This window comes from Gavia stellata, chromosome 9 (genome assembly GCF_030936135.1).
Source record: "Gavia stellata isolate bGavSte3 chromosome 9, bGavSte3.hap2, whole genome shotgun sequence".
Classification (NCBI taxonomy): Eukaryota; Metazoa; Chordata; class Aves; order Gaviiformes; family Gaviidae; genus Gavia; species Gavia stellata.
Genome location: NC_082602.1, coordinates 32032712 through 32056073, shown reverse-complemented (window position 1 = coordinate 32056073; position 23362 = coordinate 32032712). Strand labels below are relative to the sequence as shown.

Genomic DNA, 23362 nt, shown 5'->3' with positions numbered 1-23362 from the left:
GAACAGAGTAGCGGAATCTATACTATGGATTTTTTCACTTCCTTTAAACCTATCTTTTCTGAAAGTCCGTATCTAGCACATATACTGCAGATCCAGACTTTGAAAAGTGCTTCAAGCCCAGTCCCTGAGTTTCAGTTATATTTCTCATGTTCCAAATGCGGGTGGAATAGTATAGTAGTGTGATTGCTATAGCTCTGTCCTTCTGCTTCCTAAATAGATGGGATACAGCAGAAATTAGAAATACTTGTTTTCCTGCATTACTAAAGGATTTTTAAAAAGTCACTTGAGTTAGTCGCGTGCTGAAAAGTGAATGACTAGAATCTAAGAAATTCTGTGTTTGTGTTACCTGTGGTTTTTAGTTAAATACAGCTAGATAGCTCAAAAAATACTTTACGTTCTCCTGGATATTGATGTCTTTCATCTGTGTCAAGCTGGAATGGTATCAGCCCATCATGGAAGGCAGAGAGGGGCCCTATCTGCACTATTCCTGAAACGCTTGGGGTAATGCGTATGTCTTTCCGTATTACAGTTGCTGTATTTCAAGCAGTACTTGATGTTATATAATCCCTAAGCAGTTCAAAAACAGCAACAAATTGTTTCTTTTACTGTTTCAGCCCATACTGAGTCATGGTCTCAATTTACAGAAGACACTGGATTAGGGTATTTCCAGCAGCAGGCCAGCTGAGACCCTTTGAGTCACAAAGGAGAATGGTAATTCAGGCCAAGCAGCAAACAGCATGCCTGGGACCTCCTAATAAAACAAGGGGTCAGACAGAACAGGGCTCTGGAATTTTTCTCCTGCTGAATGTACCAGATTAATCTTGCTATTTTTTGGGGGTCTAATTTCTTTCACTTATTTTTTAGTTACTTATTCATACGCTGCTTTTGTGCTTTGACTATTCTGTTGCAAGGCTGGGTTTACTAGGATACCTTTTTTCTCCTGTAGGGCAATATCTAAACTCATTGTGGCTTCTGTTTATGGAGATATTTCCAAGCTGATGACAGTTTAATATTCTGTAATATTATTGACCTCATGACTGCTTGCATGAAGATCACCAGAGAAAGGAGAGCTATAGAAGTATATCTCTCTGATGGAAATGAAATTATGATTTTTATCATTAGTTTGTTAAGGAAACTTTGAGCTTGTGGAAGGTGACTGGTTGCATGTGTCCACTTATTGCTTAGGAGAGGGGGGTGACAGTGTGGCTTCTGGTTGTTTGTAGTATTTGCACATCCCAGTTTGAATTGAGAGAGCCAGTGCTGAATCTTGGAGAGTTTTCTCTTGCTGTTCATTCAGTCTGTGTCTTATTAGCTGGGTTTGCCAGCAAATAGTGTCACCTTTTTTGTGTTCATCTGTCTTTCACTGAGAGAGAGGAAATGGGTGTGTATGGGAGGTTGCTCCAAGTCCTGTTTTAAATCTTACACCTGAGCTGCAGTGATGGTTTATTGTTGGTCTCTCATATTTAAGTGAATGCACTTTTTCTTTAAACCATATAGTTATTTACTTATATGGCACGTTGTCTGACCATATGGTTCATACAAGGGGACACAGCTGTTCCAGTAAGCATTTTCTTCCTTTGAGTCTAATGGGCTTTTAATTTGACATGATTGTGACTCTATAGGAGGTGGAGTTAGACTCCTTCAGCTTGTGCAGTATGTTGTTAGCCAGAGGAAACAACTCCTGATACTGGGACCAGAACGTATCAGACAGCCAAGCCAGCTGTAGATGCAGCTTTCTCCTTTCTGTATACTGAAGTTTGCTCTTGATACTTCAACTCATACATCTACGGTGTGAAATACTTTGACAAGCGCATACTTGTCTGACCGCTGTCATACCTGCTGAAAATGTTTAAACTTTCACCCATAGGCTTAGTCTGATAGGCTAGTGAAGATGTGGAAAAAGTCCATTTCCTCATAAAGCTGTCACACTAGTCGTGTAGTAGCAGGGTTTCGGTGTCAACCTGTTCCCTGCTCTCAACTTTATGTTTACATCATACTGTTAAGCGTATTTGATATGATCACAATCCTGCTTCCCTAGGTTATGTCAAAGATGCATAGGCACTCCATGATTGCCTGGCATGCATGTCAGTGGTGGTTGCTGCACTCCATGCTGCATCAGCCAGCTCAGGACATGCTCATGTGTCATGTTTTGTGATCAGACAATCATCTTCCCCTGTAGTTTGGTGCTGCGTCCATCTCTGGAATCTTTCTCAGAACAGAGTAACTGCTTCCCTACAAAGATGACAAGTAAAACCTCCACCAACTGACGTGTTCTTATACCCCCATGATAAGATGCAGCTAGCTGTTACTCCCTCCCTGTTGAGAATCAAGTGTATACAGCTGGTTTGGCCTATCTGCCTGGCAAGGCTCGCTAGTTCTATTTGTGGCTCCAGATAAGAGCTGTTAAAAAACCAAAACGCTGAAAATGGTGTGGCCTGTCCCCTAGAAGGTGAGCTCTGCTAGCTTCCTGATAGGCAAAGAATCTCAGGCAGTCAGCAGCTGACTCAGAGCTGGAGTTAACAGGGGAATGATGGGCTGGGGAGGGATGAGACACATTTAGAAGCACAGCTCCAGGAGCACTGTTCAGAGGAGTTGTCTTTGGCTGTTTTATAACAGTCACTTACCTTGCTAAGGAATTACACTGTTGTGTGTTACAAATGCAAGTTTAATTGGATTCTGCATTATCTCCAGTTGTAATAAATAAGTTTTAATTTCTGTTTTACCCAGGGGACACTACTCTTACCATACCAAATTGTTAATGGTTACCATCAGGCTGAGAGGAGGGAGGGTTAGATGAGGAGTTTGGAGGGAGAACAGACTGAGCTGGAGATCTCATTGTTCTACTTTTTGCCTTTAATAAGCCTTAACATTAACAAGAATGAATTAGTAGCTTATAAAGAAGTAAAAAGTTTTTCTTGTAAGTATCCATGTACATGAATAACTTCTCTGGAAAAACTAAGACTATTCACTGCAATGTCTGCTACATATGTAAATGTGTGTGGGATCAGGCCCTAAATTATGATGTGCATGAGCAGAGATTTTAATATCTCAATTTAAGTTGGGATCTGATACAAATGATAATTTTCTATCATTGTCAGTTGATTACAGTTCATTTTACCCTATTGCATGTACTAGGAGAGGAAACTTTGAGGCTAGCAAAATTGCTATAATAAGACTTTATTATTAAGCCTGTGATTCATCTTCTGGGTTAGAAGGAAATGCTGGTTTCAATACAGTGTATTGCTTAACAGAACAAACTTTAAGCTTTCACAGTAACAATGTAAAACTATAGCTAGCTTGATTTTCGTACGTGTAGAGACAGGTTGCATTATCTTAACGAGACAACGTAGTATTTGTGGTAGGAATATTTCGAAGAGTAGACAGTGTCCCTGTTCTTGATGTTGAATATAAATTGGAAAACATAGTTAGCTTCCATACGGTAGCCTAAACTAAAAAAAAATACTCTCATAAATAAGCAATCCTGCCATGAGAATATGGGTGATGTCCTAAAGTTGTCCTCACTATGTGGCATAAATGTCTGTAATTTGATTAGGCTATGCCAGGTGGAAATGTTTCACTGTGTATGAATGTTTTACATGCTATAGTGATATCAGATATCAAAAGACAATTGCCAGCTAATATTCTTGCTAATTATAAGGCAAAGCCAAGTCTTGGCATACAGGAAGCATTACACAAACCCAGAGTATCCCACAGAGAAGAAACTTTTAGCTTCTATTAAAACAATATTATAAATCAGCATAAAGCAGTTTCTTAATTATGGAACAAATGTGCTAATTTTCCTCTTTTGGGTTAGATGTCTTCCAAGCTTATTTAGGAAAGCCCACATCAACATGTACTTCCAGAGTCCTTTGTGGTATGTTTAGGTTCCAGGCACGGTCCTGTTTCCTTTATGTGATGACTTTTGCAAGGCTACATCATCTGTAGCTCAATGAGCTTGACGGGGAAGGGGGAAGGTTTCTAAGTTTAGATTTTGGGATGCTCTGTAATCTTTGACTTTGAACTGGATCTTCCTCCCTTGAAGGACTGGGAAGAAGTTAGGATCATGTAAGCAGACACTGTATCAACAGGCTGGAATGTGTTTTAAATCATTAGTTCTTTGACCTTTGATCTGCCATCAGTGGCAGCAGGAGGAGGCTGCAAACTGTCTGCTGGGTAGTTAGTGCTATTAATAGTTCAGTGTCAGTGGATGGAAAGTTTAAATATGAGGACATTCTTGTAGTAGTCTGTAGCACTGTTTGAGAAGATCTCTGCTTTTCCACAAATACTTCTGAAACAGCGACTGATCTGTGGACACGGTAATGTAACTGGTGGATAGAATGTGCTCCTTCCTGAGCATCGGGAAATTATACGAGGTCCCTTGAAGCTCTGAATCACTGAACCAAAGAGCCTTCTTTATATAAAAGCTCTCCAGGCTTGTAATTCTCTTTCAATAGGCCATGGTTCTGCTTGCCAGCTTGTGAACTCCCCTTTTCAGCCTGGTTATTGAAACAGCCTTAAACATTATTAAGTCTTTTCATTGTTCTCAAGAGTGTTTGTATTTTCATTTTTTTCCTGAACCTGACTGTCTCGACTTTCATTTAAAGAAAAGGGCATTTCTAGTCATTAAAATATAAAACATTGGAAAATATGAACCTGAAATGCTCTAACAGCAGAATACAAATAAAAAGGACAGAAATGTCAAAATATCCTGGTTTGGATGGTCAGGACTTTGGGCATCTGACTCAAGAACTTGAAGGATTACAACTCGGCATCCTTTACCCACAGTAGAAGGTCCCATGGAAGGGAATGAGGAAGAGTAAGTTGAGATTTTAAGGGTGAAAATGAAAGATAAATACTTGTTGCTGAAAAGATTAGTACACAAATCAAGTGAAAAAGCAAAAAGGGGGGCACATTGTTATCTGTGTGCACAGGGAGACCTAATGAGGGACAGTGAGAACATGTTTAAGAACAGCAAATCAGGTTTGAACAGTTTAGAAAATCCAGGGAGCAATGGGATTCTGCTGTTCCTGGGAAGTTAACGGAGGTTAAAATTTCTCCCATGACAGGAAATGGGATTCAGATGTGAATTCACACATTCAGGTAGCTTGATAAGAAAGCAAGCCTCAGTTGCAGCTGTGAAAGTAACTGCCATCCTCTGTATTTGCATCTTAGCTGCTGTGTCTTGAAGCCTCTTCTTTTTCTTGCAGTGATTCCTATTGGTATTTCACTTCAGGTTCAGGTAAGGGCCTGGGAAGTTTGCTGTAGAATAGGCTGGTTTCCTGCAAAACGACCCTAACCTTCCTGTAACCCATAAGCAGCAGGGAGAGCTCTGTCTCATTAGTGGCAGTGGCCTTTGGGATGGCAATGGGCTGTTTCAGGGGTGCAGCAGATTTTAAATTATATCCAACCCCTTGGCAGCGAAAGCCACCAGTCATCGTCAACACTTGTGGAAAATAGTCTCCGTAAGAGACTGTTCTCTATCTGTAAGAACTCCTGAGGAACCCTTGCTCCCTGCTCAAGAGGCACCTTGGGTGAGGTGACTGTGGGCTTTGACAGTAGGGCTCAAACTATACCCATAGTTCTATCTCACACTGTTCTCCCATCCTCTGACCCTTTACTGCCCTTCTACTTGTTTTCAATAGCAATGTTGCATTTTATTTGGATCTTTTTTTCAAAATTGTTTTTTCTATTTTCATATAAAACACTGAATTGTTAATTTTTGCATTAGATGTTGACAGGAAAAGAATCCCAAGCAGTTTCACCCCATTCTAAAGTGGATCCTTGTTTTGCTTTTGGGGTTTTAATGCTATTAATGGCAATTGGTTGACACTGATCTTAGTTTAGTTGGGCTTGAGGTCTCTTTCAGTGACCACACATTTGACAGAAAATGAAATTAATTGCACTACTTGGCTGATGTTGATGAATGCTGACAGATGCCATGTCAGATTTTAACAAGCTACTGGATCCCTTTGAAAGTAGAGGGCCAGCAGGATGCTTTACAGGTGCTTGATGAGTGGGGAAGAGCATCCTTAGGAGAATATGAAAAGTTGCTTGGGTTTGTTGTCATATATCCTTCATTTGCCTGGCTTGTTTCGTAAGTCTATGGATGAGGTAGATTTGTTTTTGTTCTATTCTTACATCTTTGGTTTGCTTATTTATAATCTTTTTAGAGAGATCTCTCATCTAGATAGTTACAGCCAAGCTATCCCAGGCTAAACTTTGACATTTTTCCACTGATTGCATTTTCTTCAAGGTTCATTTCCCACAGACCCGTAAATGACTTTGATCTCCAGCTAGTGCTTAGTTCAATGTGAAAGGTGTTTTAAATGGTTGAATGATTCTTGCCATTGTTTCCATCCTGGTGCACAAACCATTGATATTTCAGTTGGGAAGCTGTCACATTGCTACATTATATATGGCTGTTGTTTGCTTGCTGTTGAGCTCAGGTACTGGCTACAGTCTGTTAGACTGCTAGAACGACTGAAATACATGCATGTCAGATGTGGACAGGAAGGTTTCTGCTGTGCAGTATGGTTTGTATCTATCTCCAGTGTTAAGGAGAAAACCAATGAAAGCTGACCTCGTAGGACTAAAGGCAGTGTCATGGTGTTGATTGGGATGTTGATTAAGTTAAAACTGAGCTCATCTGAAACTCAGTCATCACTAGTGGCTTCAGTTGAACGAATGCTCACTTTAAAGGCTTAGGGGTTTCACTCAAGTAACCCACTGAAAATTACTTGTGTCATAATGACAGTGGCACTCAGTAGTCATGCAGGCAGGATGTTTGAAATGGAGGGTCAAGGGTTTTCAAGGGAAGAGGAGAAGGGCCTGGCTGGAGTCTAGAGGATGCTTCTCATGGGGATCCCAGACCAGCTTAGGGGAAGAGGGGAGAAATGCTGTCTCATATTTTGCTCAGGAGGTATTTTAGCTGCTAAACCTTTCTTCCAGCTGGTGTCTAGATAACGAAGCAGATTTTAACATCACCCGTATTTGTTCCATGTATATAAAGCTCTTTTGACTTCCCAGAGTTGTTTCTAAAGTCAATCTGTTGAAATGAGAAGAGATTCCAGAACCACTGGGAATGCTGGACACAGTTCCAAATAGCTTGGATCAAAAGGCATCTCATCAGTGTATGGCAAAAAAAATCTACAGTGACATGAGTGTGACAAACAGTTATCAGGATCTCTGTTACAGCTTTCGCAAAAAGCTGTATGCAATTTCTTAATGGTGCCTTGTAATCATTCTGCAGTGGTAGTGCTGCAACATGGCTTCTGAGATTTACAGTTCTCATGTGGTCTTCTGGTGATACTTTGACATACATTCATTCTTTAAATGACTTAAGGAAACCGGAGGTTATGCCATGAAGAAAACTGTTGATAAGAGGAATAAAACAAAGGCAGAGGAAGACTTAGTTCATTTGAAATGTGGAAACTTTAAACTTTACTAAGAACATGAACCTTGCTTTACAGGTCTTGTTAAGCTCTCTCTTAGGCAGAAAAAAGAAACAGATTTTTCCTGCGTATTTGTTTAGATGTAGATGATAAACTGAAACATTGCCAAATTCCTTCCTACATTCAAACAAGAAATCCATTATGTCCTACAAAATAAATGGTGTATGAATATTTCCCTGCTTGAGAACAGCACCATTATTCTAAGAAGCTTAGAAATACAAGAAAGAAATAAAACCCCAACAGGAAATTGAATTTGCACCTTATTTAATGCATGGTGACAAAGCAGGTCATTAGACTTTTATTAATGAATAGTATTCACTTCTGCAAACTGAGAGCCCGTGCTCATAGAGTCTGCTTGTGTGGTTTTGTTTCTTCAGTGTTGAAACAATTTTTACTTAACATCAACATGGAGTTATTTTACTAAGGGCCTAGTGTTTAAACTGTCACTGACAATAACCCTATGGAAATCCTACATAATACTCAGTAGGGTCAAATCCTACTTTCATTCACTTTGAAAAAATCTGATCTCTTCATTTTCATCATAACCATTAAAGCTTGGAAGTGACTCAGCTTAAGAATGATTAGAGTCCCTTAGAGATCACAGGCAATTGGATTGCTCTTGAGTGCTCTTTTTGTGCTCCAAGGATGCAAAATAGTAGCTCCAGAGAGTAGTTCAAGAGAGAAAAAGCTTGTAGGTCTGTGTTTTCCATACAGTCCTGAGGCAGGACTGTATTCCAGCTTATTCCATTCACAAGAGAGGCAGGATCATCTGTTTGGAATATGAAATCCTTTTATATAAAGACTGAGAAAAAGGCTGAGTTCCTCCAGGAGCTGTTGAAGATAATGGTTTTCTTTTTTTATTTAAAGAAAAATTCTTATTTTTTTGTCTCTATGCTTGTGGTACCTCAGGGAATAGAAATGCTCCCCGGTGTCTGCTGCTTCAGAAGGGAGATTCTGGTCATGTAAACCAGAATTTCTTCCATCATATCAAGCAGGAAGGGTCTTGGGGAAATCTTACTCTCCTGTAGAACTCTTTCCATGTGATAGATGTTTACAGAATACCTCTCACTTTTTACCTTCTCAAGCATGGTTTGTGCATCGCTGTTGGCTCCACTGATTAATTCTTTCAAAGTTGTTTTTCCCATCAGCATCGGAAAAAACAGAAGAACATAATTTGATGTTTCCTATTAACTGTCATCATTTTGGTATTCGTTTTGCTTTGATGATACCATATTTGTATCACAGCAATTGCCTGGATCACACTATTGGGATTTATTGTATGTATGTAGTGATCACAGTTGATTTCTCTTCGTTGCCTTTGCTGTTTGTGGCATGAATGATGCTGGGCAGATGGTCTTTCTTTTTAATAAAAACAATCACAAGCGGTCTGTCTTTTCTGTAGTATTTCTACAGTGGTCATAAATATGTGTGCTAAGGCAATACGTTTAAGCTTGAGGGGATTTGTTGTCAGAACCATGACTTCTGTACAGTTGCAAAAAGGGAAAAAAAAAAAGCTTTTTAAATCCATTGTTGTACACCAAGTGTGGATACAGTCATGTTCATCTTTTCTGATTTGATCTCTGACTAAAAGTGAAAGCAGCTTGCTGGAACAGCATTTTTCCAACCATGGATGTTAACAGTCTGGGTGACCCTTGTTTCATCCATGTAGCTTAAAGCTGTGATTAGTGATGGGAACACATGTGCTAAATTGTCTGCAAAAATCCGTTGTAATGTGGGGTTGCCAGGACTTGTCTTTAATTCTTGGAGATTGGTGTGTGCTTCCTGCTGCGAGTACGCCAAAGATGATGAATCTGCTGGTGGTTCACATCATAAGCAGTTCTGCTTATGCCTGAATTTGTGACTTGCCAGGATGAGAATTTAACTCATTCTGAGTTATTGACAAAAAGAATAAGAGATTGGGTGGAAAGGAAACTTCATAAAGAAAAGGGCAATAGAGGGAGCTTCTTTTTAATAATAGTAATTACTGTCTTTAAAAGACTTTCGAAATAATTTTATCCACCATTTTCATCGCTAGGCTTGAATCCCTGTGGCCACACAAAAGGGATAGTGATTGTGGATAGGGATAGTGATTGTGAGTGCATGAACTCTTTCATTCCAAGTTTGTAGTGTTTTTTGCAAGTGATGATCTGCCACAGACCTCTGTATGGTACGTTGAAGCTGGATTTTCAGAAGAGGCTAGAACAGAGGTTGCACTGCAAGTTACTTTTGATCGTCCTACGTTATTAGACCCATTGCCTAGGCAGGTAAAGAGAGCCATGATGACTAAATGAGATTTTCAAAAGGTGACTCATTAGTAGAACTAGGGACCATAGTAAAGAGCCAGAGAGTTCACATATGCAGCTTCTGAGGCAGATCCAGCAGCATGCTGAGTGCCTTCAGCTTGAAGCAGAAATATATATAGACTTGGACATTAAAGCTACAAGCTAAATTACAAACTAAAGGAGGTTAGGAAGAAACTTTTGCACAGACACATGAGTACTCCACAGCTCTTCATGAAATTTAGCAGCTTCTGAAGCATCTAGTATTGACCACTCCATGACAATACTCTAGTTTATACACTGTAAACCCAGGATCTAACAGTCTGTATACTGAAGTAAAACCTAACAACTTTTAAGCATTAAAGTAGAATTCTCAGTTACGCCATGATTTAATTGTAAAGATCTATCAAAGGTAACTTAGAAAAGCAAACCTATTGTAACTAGGCTTAGGTTTCACCTCTGGACCTCCAGTGGAATATGCCTAGATGGTCCCCAACTCAGGAAGAGACAAAGGTAAAGTGGTGATGTCGTGTAGAGGTCACAGTATTTTCTGCCTAATGGTTACAGTACTGTTAGTCTGAAAATAACGTTTTAAACAAAATGGAGATCAGCAGAAAAAAACAGAAGAATGAAAGAGGTTTTTTTTCTGGAGGTGTACCTGAAAACCAGCTTTTGAGCATTTTGTGGCATTGTTACAGAGCCTTAACAATAGTTCTCTGTAATTCTCCTAAGTAAGTCACTGATAATTGAGTTTTGGCTGCTTGTGGATTTAATGCCACCATGAAATGTAATTTGTTTGCACATGAAATATTAACACTGTTCTATGCAGAAATTTGAAACCAGAAGAATGCTAGCACTGATACTGCTTCAATTCTAAGTTGCATTTTAGTGCATTCTGTTTATTGTTGTTCTATTAATTATTGTTACAGTAACACTCATTAGACCTCTGAGGCTTGGCAACAGGAAAACACAGAGAATTTGCATCCCTGCCCCAAATACCTTGCAATTTCAAGGCAGGTCGCTAATAGGTGCGTTATAATGGGGCAGAGAACGAATGTTGTATATGACATCGTGTTTGGAATTTGTGGCAGAGAGATGAATTGAACCCAGTTCCCCTGATAACCTTTCTGTATTTCATATTTTAATTTTTCAAGGACTCTGTAACTGCAGGGACCTAGAATGCTGCTTATTTACTTTCCCTTAATAATCAGAATTTCTGATATTCGATATTTCTGATATTTGATCTGAATGTACTTGAATGTTATGAAGAGGGATGAGATGGAATTGCTTGCGGAGTAACAGTTAAACTAGCATGCTAGACCACTGTGAAGACTACTTTCTCTTACTGAATTACACAGATACAGCAATATACAAAGGAGCAGTAGGAGTGGCTGAAACCAAAATGCCTGGGAGCAGTCATATATATATTTGTTTATCTAGCAGTTCCTATTTATGCTTTCTTACTGAGGTGAATAAAGAAGACTTCTAAAAGGTTGCATGAAGCAAGTAGTATTTTTGGTGTTACTGCGGGACGTTAGATAGGTTCAAGTCCTTTGTTCAACCCAAGCTAAAGCAGGAGTGTGAAATTCAGTCTCCCATCTCCCATGGCTGTTCTGGAGTGGATTGTTTTCTGTCTCCTGTGTTGACCAGAAATGCCAATGTAGCACTATGAATATTTTCTTAAAGCAAAACAGGCACCTGGTTGTTTTGGTTTGGGTGAATAAGCATTTAACACTGAAAAACTGCTAAGTCACAGCAGTCCTTTACTGGTCCTTCACCTTTTTATTGATACAGTTATCTTTCCCAATAAAGTTGTACGTGGACACAAGTCTATATGCAAATATTAGAGCTGTTTACCTTAATCCATGAAGTACAGAGAGTATAGTATGTGAAAGACTGACCAGAAGACCAATGCAGATTAGGCACTCAAAGGTAATAGTAGTTCTTGAGACGTTAATTTGTTCAGAATACAGGTGGGAAATACTGTTTATTCCTATTTGCTTTATTCAGTATCCAATATACTGTTGTATGGTTTGGCTGTATATATCATGAAGTGTATATAGTGGAGATGTAGCTAGATTCTTAATGCTTGATTGTCCTCACTGCAGCTTTTTCCCAGTATTTATATCTAAACTAATACTGTAAAATCAACCCGAATATTTTGAAGATCATACTTTTTAAAGCAAAATGAAAAGTATTAATGCAGCGATGGTGGAGCAGTTCAGTGTTATCTGGGGACTGGAGGAGTTAATCTAAACCATGCATTTCTAAAATATTCATTGTTTCAAAAAGATGCAGCACCTTGAAAGCTTCTTAAAATAAAGCACGTGCTTGCAGGAAAAATGTATGCTAGTGTATCTTCTGCTTATCCTTCAGTCCCATAAGTGAAAGCAAGATTGCATTGGTACAAGTAACTGTGATAACATGATTAACTGGATGATTGGAGGTTACTGAGGTCTTGGTGAGGACCAAGCACATGAAAGTTATGATTATACAAACTCCTCCAAGGCAAGTCTTTATTACAAGCTCTCTTGTAGCCAGAGAATACCAACCATATCCTGGGATGTAAAGGCAGGTGGTGACAGGAAGAGAAAGCAAAAATCTGATAGAAGGGAGCAAGACCACCAGGGTCGTCTCATTTGTCGGCAGCATAGATTGTTGCTGACATCCTTAGTAGGTATATTTTTCCAATCTATCTGTGTGGTTTTTTTCTTCCAGTGTGTGGCTGTGACTTGGCACAAGGAGGCTTTTTCATTAAGAACGGGGAATATCTTTGCACCTTGGATTACCAGCGCATGTATGGTACCCGCTGCAACGGTTGTGGGGAGTTCGTGGAAGGCGAAGTAGTGACAGCTCTGGGAAAAACTTACCATCCAAGCTGCTTTGCCTGTACTGTTTGCAAGTAAGTCACCCCTTTCAACTAACACGGTGTGAACCCAGCACAAGGAAAACAGGGAGAAACGTATCACCATGAGACACAAGTCTCAAGAAATATTTCTCTTTGGGAAGCATTTGATTGGAAAAGATCTGCTGCAAGTCTGACTTTGAGGGTCTTCAAATTACCACTCACTTATTTGGGGAACACAGCTTCTCTGTTACTTATAGTTCCCTGTTCTCAGAAAGTTACTCTCACATATGAAAGAATTAAATATCAGGCTTACAGTTGAGATAATGGATGTGAGTTAAGTTGAGTTCAGGTGATCAGCCCAGCTTGAAGGGAGAAATGAGGTAAAGCAAAATTCTGGATGCTACCATAGAGAAGTCATTTGGGCTATAAGAACAGTTAATTCAAAAGATACTGTAGACTCATTTTCACATCATGGAAGAATGCATAGCTTTGGGACAACTGGGATCCCCTCCTTCTTCCCAAATACTATTTCTTGTCCCCAGTAAGAGAACCAGTCTTCAGTTCTACAGGGAATAAAATGAAGTTAACTGAGGCTGTGTGGGTGGGACAAAAGGTGGCATTTTTAACTTGTATTTTTGTTTAAACTCTCACTAAGATATTAATTTAGAATTTAGGGGAAATCTTCCACATGATCTCATAGCCTGCTCATTTGAGCAGTTCTGTACTTGAAAATCTCAGCTGAACTTTACAGACTAAAATCAACCCAAAGTCCCTATGCATAGTGTTCTCTACTAGCTGGCTCTAGGCACTGAGACTATGCTAAAATTTAGGCTGTCTTAGCATGTACCTTATTGCTGTGGTGATCGGTATAATATGTTGGATACACTAGGGGAAATAAAGCTTCTGTAGGTTTTTATAGTAGTGGCACATTTTTATATTAATAAAAATAATCTTCTAGACATAAAGTGAAAGCAAAGTGATATTATAGTGCCATGATGACTCTACAGAAAGCCAACTGTGTTATGTGTATACTTACTATTTACTAAGCTGGAGTTAAGATGGCCATCAGATTGTTTATTTCTGCAGTCCTGAGCCCTGCAAGCAAAATGGAACTTTTCTTAAATAAGTTTCAGTGTAATGCCTGAGGGACACATAAAGAGCAGCAGATAGAGATGTAGGTAGATTTCCTAGGGAGGGAGGACCCAAAAGACAGGGCCTGTTCCTTTGTAGTCTTGGAGGGAAATAGGACAGTGGAGTTCTCCGGAAGTTAGAATCTTACAGCAATCGAATTGTCTGAAACTTAAGGCAGGAGGATGACATGAACAAGAAAGGAATCTATGTACTGTGATGGTACCTTGTCATGTGATGCATCTGGGTATTAGTGTGGCAGACTTGTCAGGTGCTACCCTGATCTTTCATAGCTATCTCTGATGAGCAGTTTAAGTGCTTTGTCCTATAGCCTGGCACATTTTTCAAGACCTTTCAATACTTTCTCTTGAAAGTATTTTGATCGGTTTTCCATTTGGTTTTAAATAGTATTAGTGGATGAACTTACTGCATGTTGGTAATCATATGATGTGTATGTTTCAGTTTTATTTCCTAAGAACAGTGTGAAAGTGCATGATATAGTATGAAACATGACATCAATTTTCTGTACATTGACTTGCATCAATCTTTTTATGTTGAATGAACAAAAGAGGAGTCGTCGGAATAGATTCATGAAATGCAATATTGCTGCTGATTTATTTATGGCGAACTTAGGAGTGGCAGTGGAAAGGAAACTGAACAATGCCTTAAACATTTTGTGTTGTGGAAACAAGCAGATGTTCATTTGTTAAGCACAATTTTAGAGTGAGGTGTGCTGTAGGGGGCTCTGTACTCAGCAGCTAAAGCTACTTACTGAAGATTTGGAGTTAACTGAACCTTCTCATTTTAGTGAAATGCTCATACAAAATGTTATTCATCCTCTGTTTTATACACCAAATAAAAGTCAACAGCAATGTCAGTTTCTGCCTAACACACATTCCTAACATTTTGTTGGCTCAGCAAATAATCTCAAACTTCCGTAGTCCATTCAGCCTTTACCTTTCTCCTAACACCATCTGCACAGGTAGCAATGACAGTGGTGGTTCTGTAATGTAGATACCTGTTTCAAAGCTCTAGGAGAGTGAATGTAGATAACATTTCATTTTTTTGCAAACTGCCACATCCACTGTAATATAGTCATATATTTCATTGCTGAATACAGATGAAATTAGTGTATTAATGAGTGACTAGCTCCACATTCCTTCACTAGCATCAAGACCAATTGCGATTCTTCCTTTGAGTTCTCTTCTGTACCATTTGCTACCCACAACATCACGCTGAGACCATCATAAATGTAGCTGTTGTGTCTAAGCAGATTTCACTGTCGTCCTCTCTTTAGATAAAGTATGTTTGATAGCTTTTTTAAACCAAAATACAAGGCAAGTCTAACCTCTCCTCTGCTTACATCCAGAGATTGGATTTCTTCCAGTGCCTGGCTTTGCCAAGGCCACATTGCAGAAACTATTTGGCCTGAGTTTCTGTAAAATACTGATTGCACTGGGGGAATGCAGCAGAATCAAGGCATAGGGAACAGAGGAAAATTTCTGGAATAACCTTTGCTGAAATTAATTTTTCTCTTTAACTCTCCAGGCGTCCATTTCCACCAGGCGATCGAGTTACCTTTAATGGAAGGGACTGTCTCTGTCAGATGTGTGCTCAGCCAATGTCCTCCAGTCCAAAAGAATTGTCTGCCTCAAGCAGTAAGTATGCCATCTTCTTTCTGAAGACTCACCTTCCCAGGCTGATCAACATTTGGTTGAAACTAACTTAATGCAATCTTTTGGGTGTTTTTTATTTTTCTTCACCTTTAGAAATGCAAACTATCTCTGGGAACTCTCTCTTTTTCTTTTCTTTTTTTTTTTTTTTTTTTTTTGGGCTGGTACTACAGGTGGAAAGAGAGACTTAAATATTTCAATATGAACAAATTACTTTTCCCCAATGACTGGATTTTTAAAAGGTCTGATTTTTCTTTTATAGGCACTGGAAAAGTACTTGATGAAATCTGAGGTTTCAGAGTTGATAGATTCCATTTTCTTCATGTAGAATTGCACAAGTTTAAGTATTCAAAAGAGAACAAAGTCAGAGGAAATTAATTTTCTTCTACTGTTTAACATTTTAATTTAATTAAATTATCCTTTAAAAGGAGTATCGCCAGGATTATGCCTCCAGTGGACTGATACCACAATGATACTGTGATCAGAACCTCAAGAAACCATTATAAAAACAAGAGAAAGCAAGTTAAGGGGAAAGAGAGAGAACGAAGAAAGTTTGGGAGGGAAATTAACTTGGTTTGCTGTTGTGTTTTAATGAGTTTAAAAGATAATTTGTTAAATTACTGATATTAATCTCTGACTCTAGTTAATTTTTTAAATCTTTGGGGATTTCTGATTCTTTCTCTGACTGCTGGATTGTACTCAGCACTCTGATCTGTAATGATTTACCCAGTATAGTTTTATAATTCCAAATAGCTACACTAGGTAGTTTTCCTCCAATGTTGGTTTCCTTCAGGGAGACACTGTGTATCTTGTACTGGTACTTGGCTTTGAGATCCTAGGATTATAAAGTGCAATGTTAGGGCAAAGTTGAATAATGTTTATGTTTAGCGGATGAGTCAAGTGAATTTATCTGATTTGCCTGAGAACATGTAATCAGATGCTTAGCGAAATGGAAAATGAGATACTTTTTTTGTTATCATGCCTTTCTGTCTGTTAAGTGATACTTTTGCATTATAACTGTAGATTTGGAGCTGAAAATGCACAGGCCTAATCAGTTAAGGAAGAATTTAGGAACCTGAAAAAAAGCCTTAAAAGACTTACAAACCAACATAGAAATGTATGAGGTACTTCAGGCATCCAGAGAATCCTTCTGAGACAAAGGAATGATGTGGAAATTGTATTTGAATTACTGATATTTAGGAGGCATAACTGGGAAGGAACTGCAAGGCATAGGGACCTTGGACAGTACTGACGTTCTTTTTCTCAGTGTGTCACAGCACTGGTTCCCAAACAACTGGTGTTCAATGATAGAAGTATCTGGATCACGCTACATCTGGTTCTTAAAAAGTGGCACACTTGTCCAGCAGTGTGGCTGCTTCCTGGATACATGACTCCAGGTGCCAAAATACCCCTAGAAAATGATGGGCTAAAGTTGTCTGGTGGTGAGCAAAGAGCTGGAGAGTCACTTCCTGACAGCCATAGTATCTGCTTGAATTGCTTTTTGGGTTCTGCACTGAAGCTGTAGGTAGCAAGGATTATAAAACAATCTTCACTGCTACTTGTGATGAGATTTGTATTTTTTTTTTTAATCAGAATTGGGTCCTGCTGGGCAAACTGTCTTAACAATACACACAGCAAGAGAGCTCCTGCTCTTAATAGTTTAGAGTGCACTACTTCAAATTCTGCTACCCGCCACTGGGCACCTTGTTCTTTTATCCAGAAAAACTTGTAGGAAGATATAGTATAGAGTTTCTCGTCATTTTAGAGCAAAACTCTCCAAAACAGACAAATAAAAGTGAGGTCAGCATGTGTTTATAAGTTCAGAAAAACTCAATTAAAAGAATACTAATGAAGCGTCCTCTGTCTTCAAAGATATGCCAGCTGCTGCTTTAGCTTTGTGCAGAAGTTGACTTAGATATGGAGAAGTCTTTCTTGCTGACACTGAAGAGTAAGTTTTAATGAGTGTAAGCTGTTCGAGATTGCTTCCACGTCTCTCCTGCTGGCTGAATCAGACACATCAATTTTTTTCTAATGCTTTGCCCTTGTTTGAAAGGATGTTTTTTTAATGCAAGTTCTTTCAGAAGAGAATTTCATTCATACTATGCATACTATGTTTTATAACCTGTATTGCTGTCAGTTTCCCCTGATTACTTCAAAGTAGATTACTAGAGGAGGCTTTCCTTAAAACAAAGTTGGAAGTGAGGAAATTTAATAGACTGAAAGTATATCGGGTTTGATTGGCTTATGTAATGTAAAAGGAAGCCTTCTATCCACTAGAATGTCTGCATTAATGTTGACATGCGGTTTTCTGATGTCTGTTACTTCACATAAATGAAAGGCTTATTGACAGCTTTTCTTGCATGATTTCAAAGAAAATCAAATGCCTCTAAATACAGGGGTTAACATCTTGAATAACATGAACCTGAATATTGTTACACTCTTTTATAGTGCACACCAATGAAAATCAGAAGCAAAAATACTGAATAACTGATTTTCCTCTTTTGTTTCATATTGGTTGCGTCCATGGTACTTATTTACCTTATTTATATTAATAATATATTTCTTCCACTGCACATATATTACCTGGAATAATTATAGCTATTTTATTGAAGAACCATTTCAGTGAATCCTTTTTTTATTCTAATTTTCTAAGACATTCTTTTTCAGTATACAGATGCTATAGAGTAATCATAATTCATAATTTAGTCAACCCTATTCCTTAGACACTGCTAGATGTACACAGTGCACTAGCTTTGGGATTTTCATTCATTCATTTAATTCAGCAGGAAATCTCATACCAAATACCTGTAAATAGCTTGGCACACAAATGAAATGGGTGGTGTTCTTTTTTGTGATTGTTTTATGTCATATGACAGTTCAATAAATGAGATGTGATCTGTAAAGCAAAGTGACTGGGACAGATGTAGAGCAGCACAGAAGCAGGGGACAACTAGACAACACTGACTAAAAGTGTCATGTTGATGGCTTGGATAGTTCAGGGTTTTCAAGATTCTGCCAAAGACAAGAATTTATTTTCTTTGGGTCCTGATAAAGGAGTAATATAAGTAATGTAACCCAGTAATTACTATTTATGTTTTAAACGGTGTCCAGGTTTTGTATACAACATCATGATTGCCTATCTTAATCTCTTTCTACTTTCTGTTGTGTTCTATTGTGTTCTAGCTACATGCTAACACACCTGTGTTTGTTATGGTCCATATTGTCTTTCCAGAGAAGCAGTTGTATGGGCATCTATTATTTCTAAATTATAGGCAAGACTGCAACTGATGTGCTTGGCTATTTGGCGATGGATGCCCTGCTTACACACACCTCCCCCCCCCATCCCTCCCATTTTACCTTCTTGTAATAAAGATCTCCTGTATTGTATCTCTGTTCCGTATATGACAGCCTCATTTCACCATCCCTCAGCATTTTGTATTGCATGGAATGTTTCTGAAGCCCACCTTTAAAAATCTGCAGATTATGTGGGTTTTTTCCTAATTTCATGCTGTAATTTAGAGTGAAAAAGAGTCAAAGACAAAGTCAAACTTTTGAATTTGTTGTTATTGTTGTTACTGTTATTATTTTATGTTGTTTGGGGATTCATGGTTTATTGTTTCCATGTTGTCTGAGGAGTGATTCCCTTTGACCTGGGAATTCTGAGTGTAGCTTTCTGTTTTTTTCCATACATGTTTTATATATCAGGGTAGGTACTTCAATTTCAAGCGTCGGTTCTTTACCAGCAAAATGAAAAAATAGCACTGCCGTAGCTTACTAGTATGTTGTGGTTATAAGCAAATTGAAGATGGTATGGTGCTTAGATGATGCAGTCCTAAGTACTGTGCTACTGCCTGAGTCTTAACCTATTGATGCCGAAGTCATAAAAATTAGAAAATTTATGTGGTTTTAACTTGTGTACAGAGAAATTAAAGAACCAAAAGTCTGCCTAAATCCTTGTTCTTCATCCGTTTAGGGTTAGGTACCTTTGAAAGAGTAGCGTGAGCTGTATAATACGTCTTTCCAGCCTCCAGCATCTCAAACTGTTCTATTCCCCTAGTGGCCAAATGAGTAGTGACTGAGGGTACGCACTCTCTGGGTTTCTATTCGCATTAGTGTGTGAAGGAGAGGCAAGTAGATTGGCCACGTTAACAGCTTACCCTCTTTGATACGTCTCCCTTAGGTGAAGTATCATTTTATCAGTGAATTCTCACCAAGGCAGCTGGTAAGTGAACTGATGTGGACATTTGAATATAAAAATCCCTGGTTTAGTCAGATCTTCGTTTTTATAAAGTACCATGCTGGCTTGCATTTCTTCTTGAATGCGCAAGAGGTGTCGTGGAAAGTACAGCTGAGAGCAGAGCAGCCTTAGAGAGATCTTCCACACTTGGGGTAGGCGCATGAGGTGGTACCAGCAGTCTGTGCTGGTGGAACTCAAACCAGCAGCCTCCTGGCTCAGGGATCATCTTTGAAATTCTGAAGAGACTAAGTGTCTCTGAACACAGTTTAACACATTTCTGTCTTCCTCAAACAGACATATTTCCCTTAAGCATTCCACTTCACTATTTCCACAGTAAAGCACTTCAGTAATAAGAATGTTATGTTATTTCTCTACCTGAGATTGAGCACTTTCTCTGTTGGTTCCTTGTCTGGGTGCTGGTAAGAAAGTTTTAGTTATTTCTGATTACCTTTTTGCTGAAAGATTGGATCATTTTAGTGATGTGCATGAACTAATTAAGAAATTGTGTTTCAGATGAAAAGTGGGCTTTCTAGACAGGTAGGAAAAAACTGCTCTGTATGTTTGTCCTTGCCTGATTTGCACATTATGTTCTGGTTCAAAGAATGTAAGTTCTCTGGGACAAATGCTTTTATGCCTATCAGTACAGAGTCTAACAGAGTTGGATTCTGGCTCACAACTGGGGATCTTAGCTCTATTGTGATATAAATAATAAGCTTAATGAACTTGTGGGAGAAAGATATCTTTGTTAATTATTCAATAGCCTTATCTCTTCAAATAAGATGCAGTAAAGCTCCCAGTAAATACCTGAAAATTCCAACAAGGTTTCTGGTAATGCTGAACTAGAGCAGAGCCAACATACCTTACCTGTTGAAAAAAAAGGTGGGCAGGAAAAAATGGGAATCATCTTTCGCCTCACTGCCCAGAAAGTTGTGGGGAATTGAGGTTGTTTTTGAAACAACAAAGCATCAGAATGGAGAAGAAGCAAATTTGCTTTGCAGTCCTCCTTTAAAGACTCTCTAATTCTTAACGCAGTTTTATATTCGGGACATAACTGTCCTTTCATTAGATGGAGATATAGGTGATTGTTGCCAGTATTCAGAAATAATGTCTGAGCTGATTTATAGGCACCACAACTTCTCCGTTAGAGGTTAGCTGAGTGGATAAAATGGATGCAAAATTCCTTTTAAACATAGTTCTTCTGAAAAGTCTGCAGCTAGAATTTGTAACTGTTTAGCCACATTATTTTGTTCTTTATCCTGCTTTCCTGAGCTGTCTGAAAACTCCTCCAAGTCCATACCAAAGACTTAAAAAGTGCAGGTGAAGAGCTGGCTGGCTATTTGTAAGCAAGCTATATCTGCAGTGATTTTTGGCTTTAAAGGGTATTAAGCAACATCCAACACATGATTTTGAGCGCATTCTTAGGAAATATCCTACAATTTCACACTGTGTGTCAAAGCTACATAGTATATAAAGGTATTGTACAAATACTTGACACAGATGTGGATAGGCCTTAGTGTAAGACACTGAGCCCAGTTTTGCCTTACAGGATACACACTCACAATATCCATAAACAGAGAATGCACTGGGGAACTTAGATGGGCTCAACAATTTTGGTTTTGAACATGTATTTTAAAAATACGATTTTAAAAATCCTGTGTATAATTTTCAATCTTATGGGTTTAGTATTTTTTGTGTGCCATAACACACAGATTTTCTCGTTTCATAATCTCTGGTTTATGTGCTAAAGATACAGAAGCATTCACATATTTCTGTGGCATTCAAGCCTGCATACCTATGTTTAGGTACTGGAAATTCAGTTGACAATTTTGGGGATTTGACAGAGGGGCTCATGTAGTCCTATATCTCTTTTTTGATTTACCACAGACTCAAGACATACCACAGACATCACTGTGGATTGATTTCAAACACTGTGATTTAAATCACTGATTTTAATCATGGTTCACCTAAGAACCCAGGAAAACCTTGGTTAGAATAATTGATTGTAACCTTGTTTTACATTTAGATTTTTAATTATAAAAGGCCAATTGATAAGCATGAGGATACTCCATATCTGTACACATTTACTTAAACTAATATAGCTCTGCATAAATTCATCATATTCTTTAATATCTATATTTTTTCCCTGATGACTATTTTTGCTCATGATTTATGTCAATCTCTATTTGAATGGAAATTTAAATTCAATTAGAATGCATAAAATAGCATTGTGGATTTTTTTTTTAATTTCAGAAACTACCTGAAATCTGTTGGACACATGAGGAAAGTAAAGGCATTAAAATATATTTTAATTCTGGAACTGCTGATTTGTCAAGGATCTGTAGCTTATAAAACTATTTACTTTGGATCACCATGTCCTTAAAGATTTTAAAAGTGGCAGATCTTATACTCAAATGTATTAATAGATAGGAAAAGGAGAGCAAGTTTCTTCTCTGTGTTTTCAGATCCCATCTGCATTTTTAACTTTGATTTAATTAAAATTAAACTTTAAAATTCTGATTTTAAATGAAGTCCTTGATTTTTAAATATCAGTATTTAATTCTCCTTACTTTAATCTAAATTTGATTGTAATGATGTTGCAGGGTAATTACATTTATGACTTAATGTATTGAGCATACAGTGGGTCTAAAATTTTCCCTTTCCCCCCTTTTTAAGAATAAAACAAGCAAATCAACATGCATGAAATGATACAAAATTCAGAGAAATTGTGCAAACCCAAGCACAGTTCCTTTCTGGCAAATGCCATTAGATTACGCCTAAGAATACGCAGCTCTTCCCTTGATAAATCCTTCCAATGACACTGGCCCATTTTTGTGATTACTCCAAGGACATTTATTCTTTTGAAGAATGTTTGCAATTTTTGAGGCATTTTCATAATTTGAATTGCTTTCTTGGATAAATTTTAGTCCTTGCTTATGTTTCATAACAATGGCTAAATTACTTGAGTAGCCTCCATTTACCCAGCTATTTCTTATTTTACAGGGATGGGTATTTTCATTCCTTCTTTATAATAAATTGCCTTGGATCCTTCTCTGAAAGTGTATAAAGCAGTGTTATAGACTAACTTTTGGGTGATAGAGACAGAGCAGCAACTGTACTGAGAATATAGTTGTGGCAAGGCAGAAGGTTTCCGATTTACAAGTTTTCTATCAGAAAATGTTCGTTCACAAAAATTACTGTTTTTCAGGAAGGTGTTTTCAGTCCAGTTTGCCCATTTCTTTTGCATACTTTTGTGTTACATGTAAATTGGGCAGAAACAATTGGGAATAGACTATACGAGTGTACTAAGTAATTATTGGTTCTTATTTGTCTAAGCGTAACCCCATCTTGAACTTGGAATCAAAACATGTCCATCTCCTTAGCTTTTACCAGGGAAATACTAATCAAAAGGTAATTCCAAAGAAAGTTCTGGGGAAAGTGCAAGGAATTGCTCGGTAAATGGGTGTTGCATGAGGAGGCATCACTAGCTTGGAAAACACAACTATCGGAGATCTCCAGAGATAAGAATATCTGGGAATTGTCATGTTCAGAAAGCCTGCCACGTAGTAGTAGTTGGTCAGGAATCAGAGGTCACTTAAAAAGAATGTGAAAAGTGAATTAATTCTTAGCTAGACCTGAGTTTGCTGTGGGTTATCAGGACATAAAAACCTTCCTAAAAGTTGCCATATGTTTCATTCCTATTGTTGGAGGTTGTACCCTGTTTGAATTGATTGTTTTCCAAGAGTAAC

At 38.2% G+C, this 23362-nt stretch overlaps 1 protein-coding gene across 2 annotated transcripts in view; it reads left to right on the top strand.

Annotated features, from left to right (window-relative positions):
• Nucleotides 1-23362, top strand: part of ABLIM1 (actin binding LIM protein 1) — a 133739-nt gene that overhangs the window by 20863 nt on the left and 89514 nt on the right. For both annotated transcript variants that reach the window (XM_059820986.1, XM_059820987.1), the window contains exons 3-4: nt 12449-12632; nt 15255-15364. In XM_059820986.1, coding sequence (XP_059676969.1) covers nt 12449-12632; nt 15255-15364 — 294 coding nt within the window. The remainder of the gene's footprint in view (nt 1-12448; nt 12633-15254; nt 15365-23362) is intronic.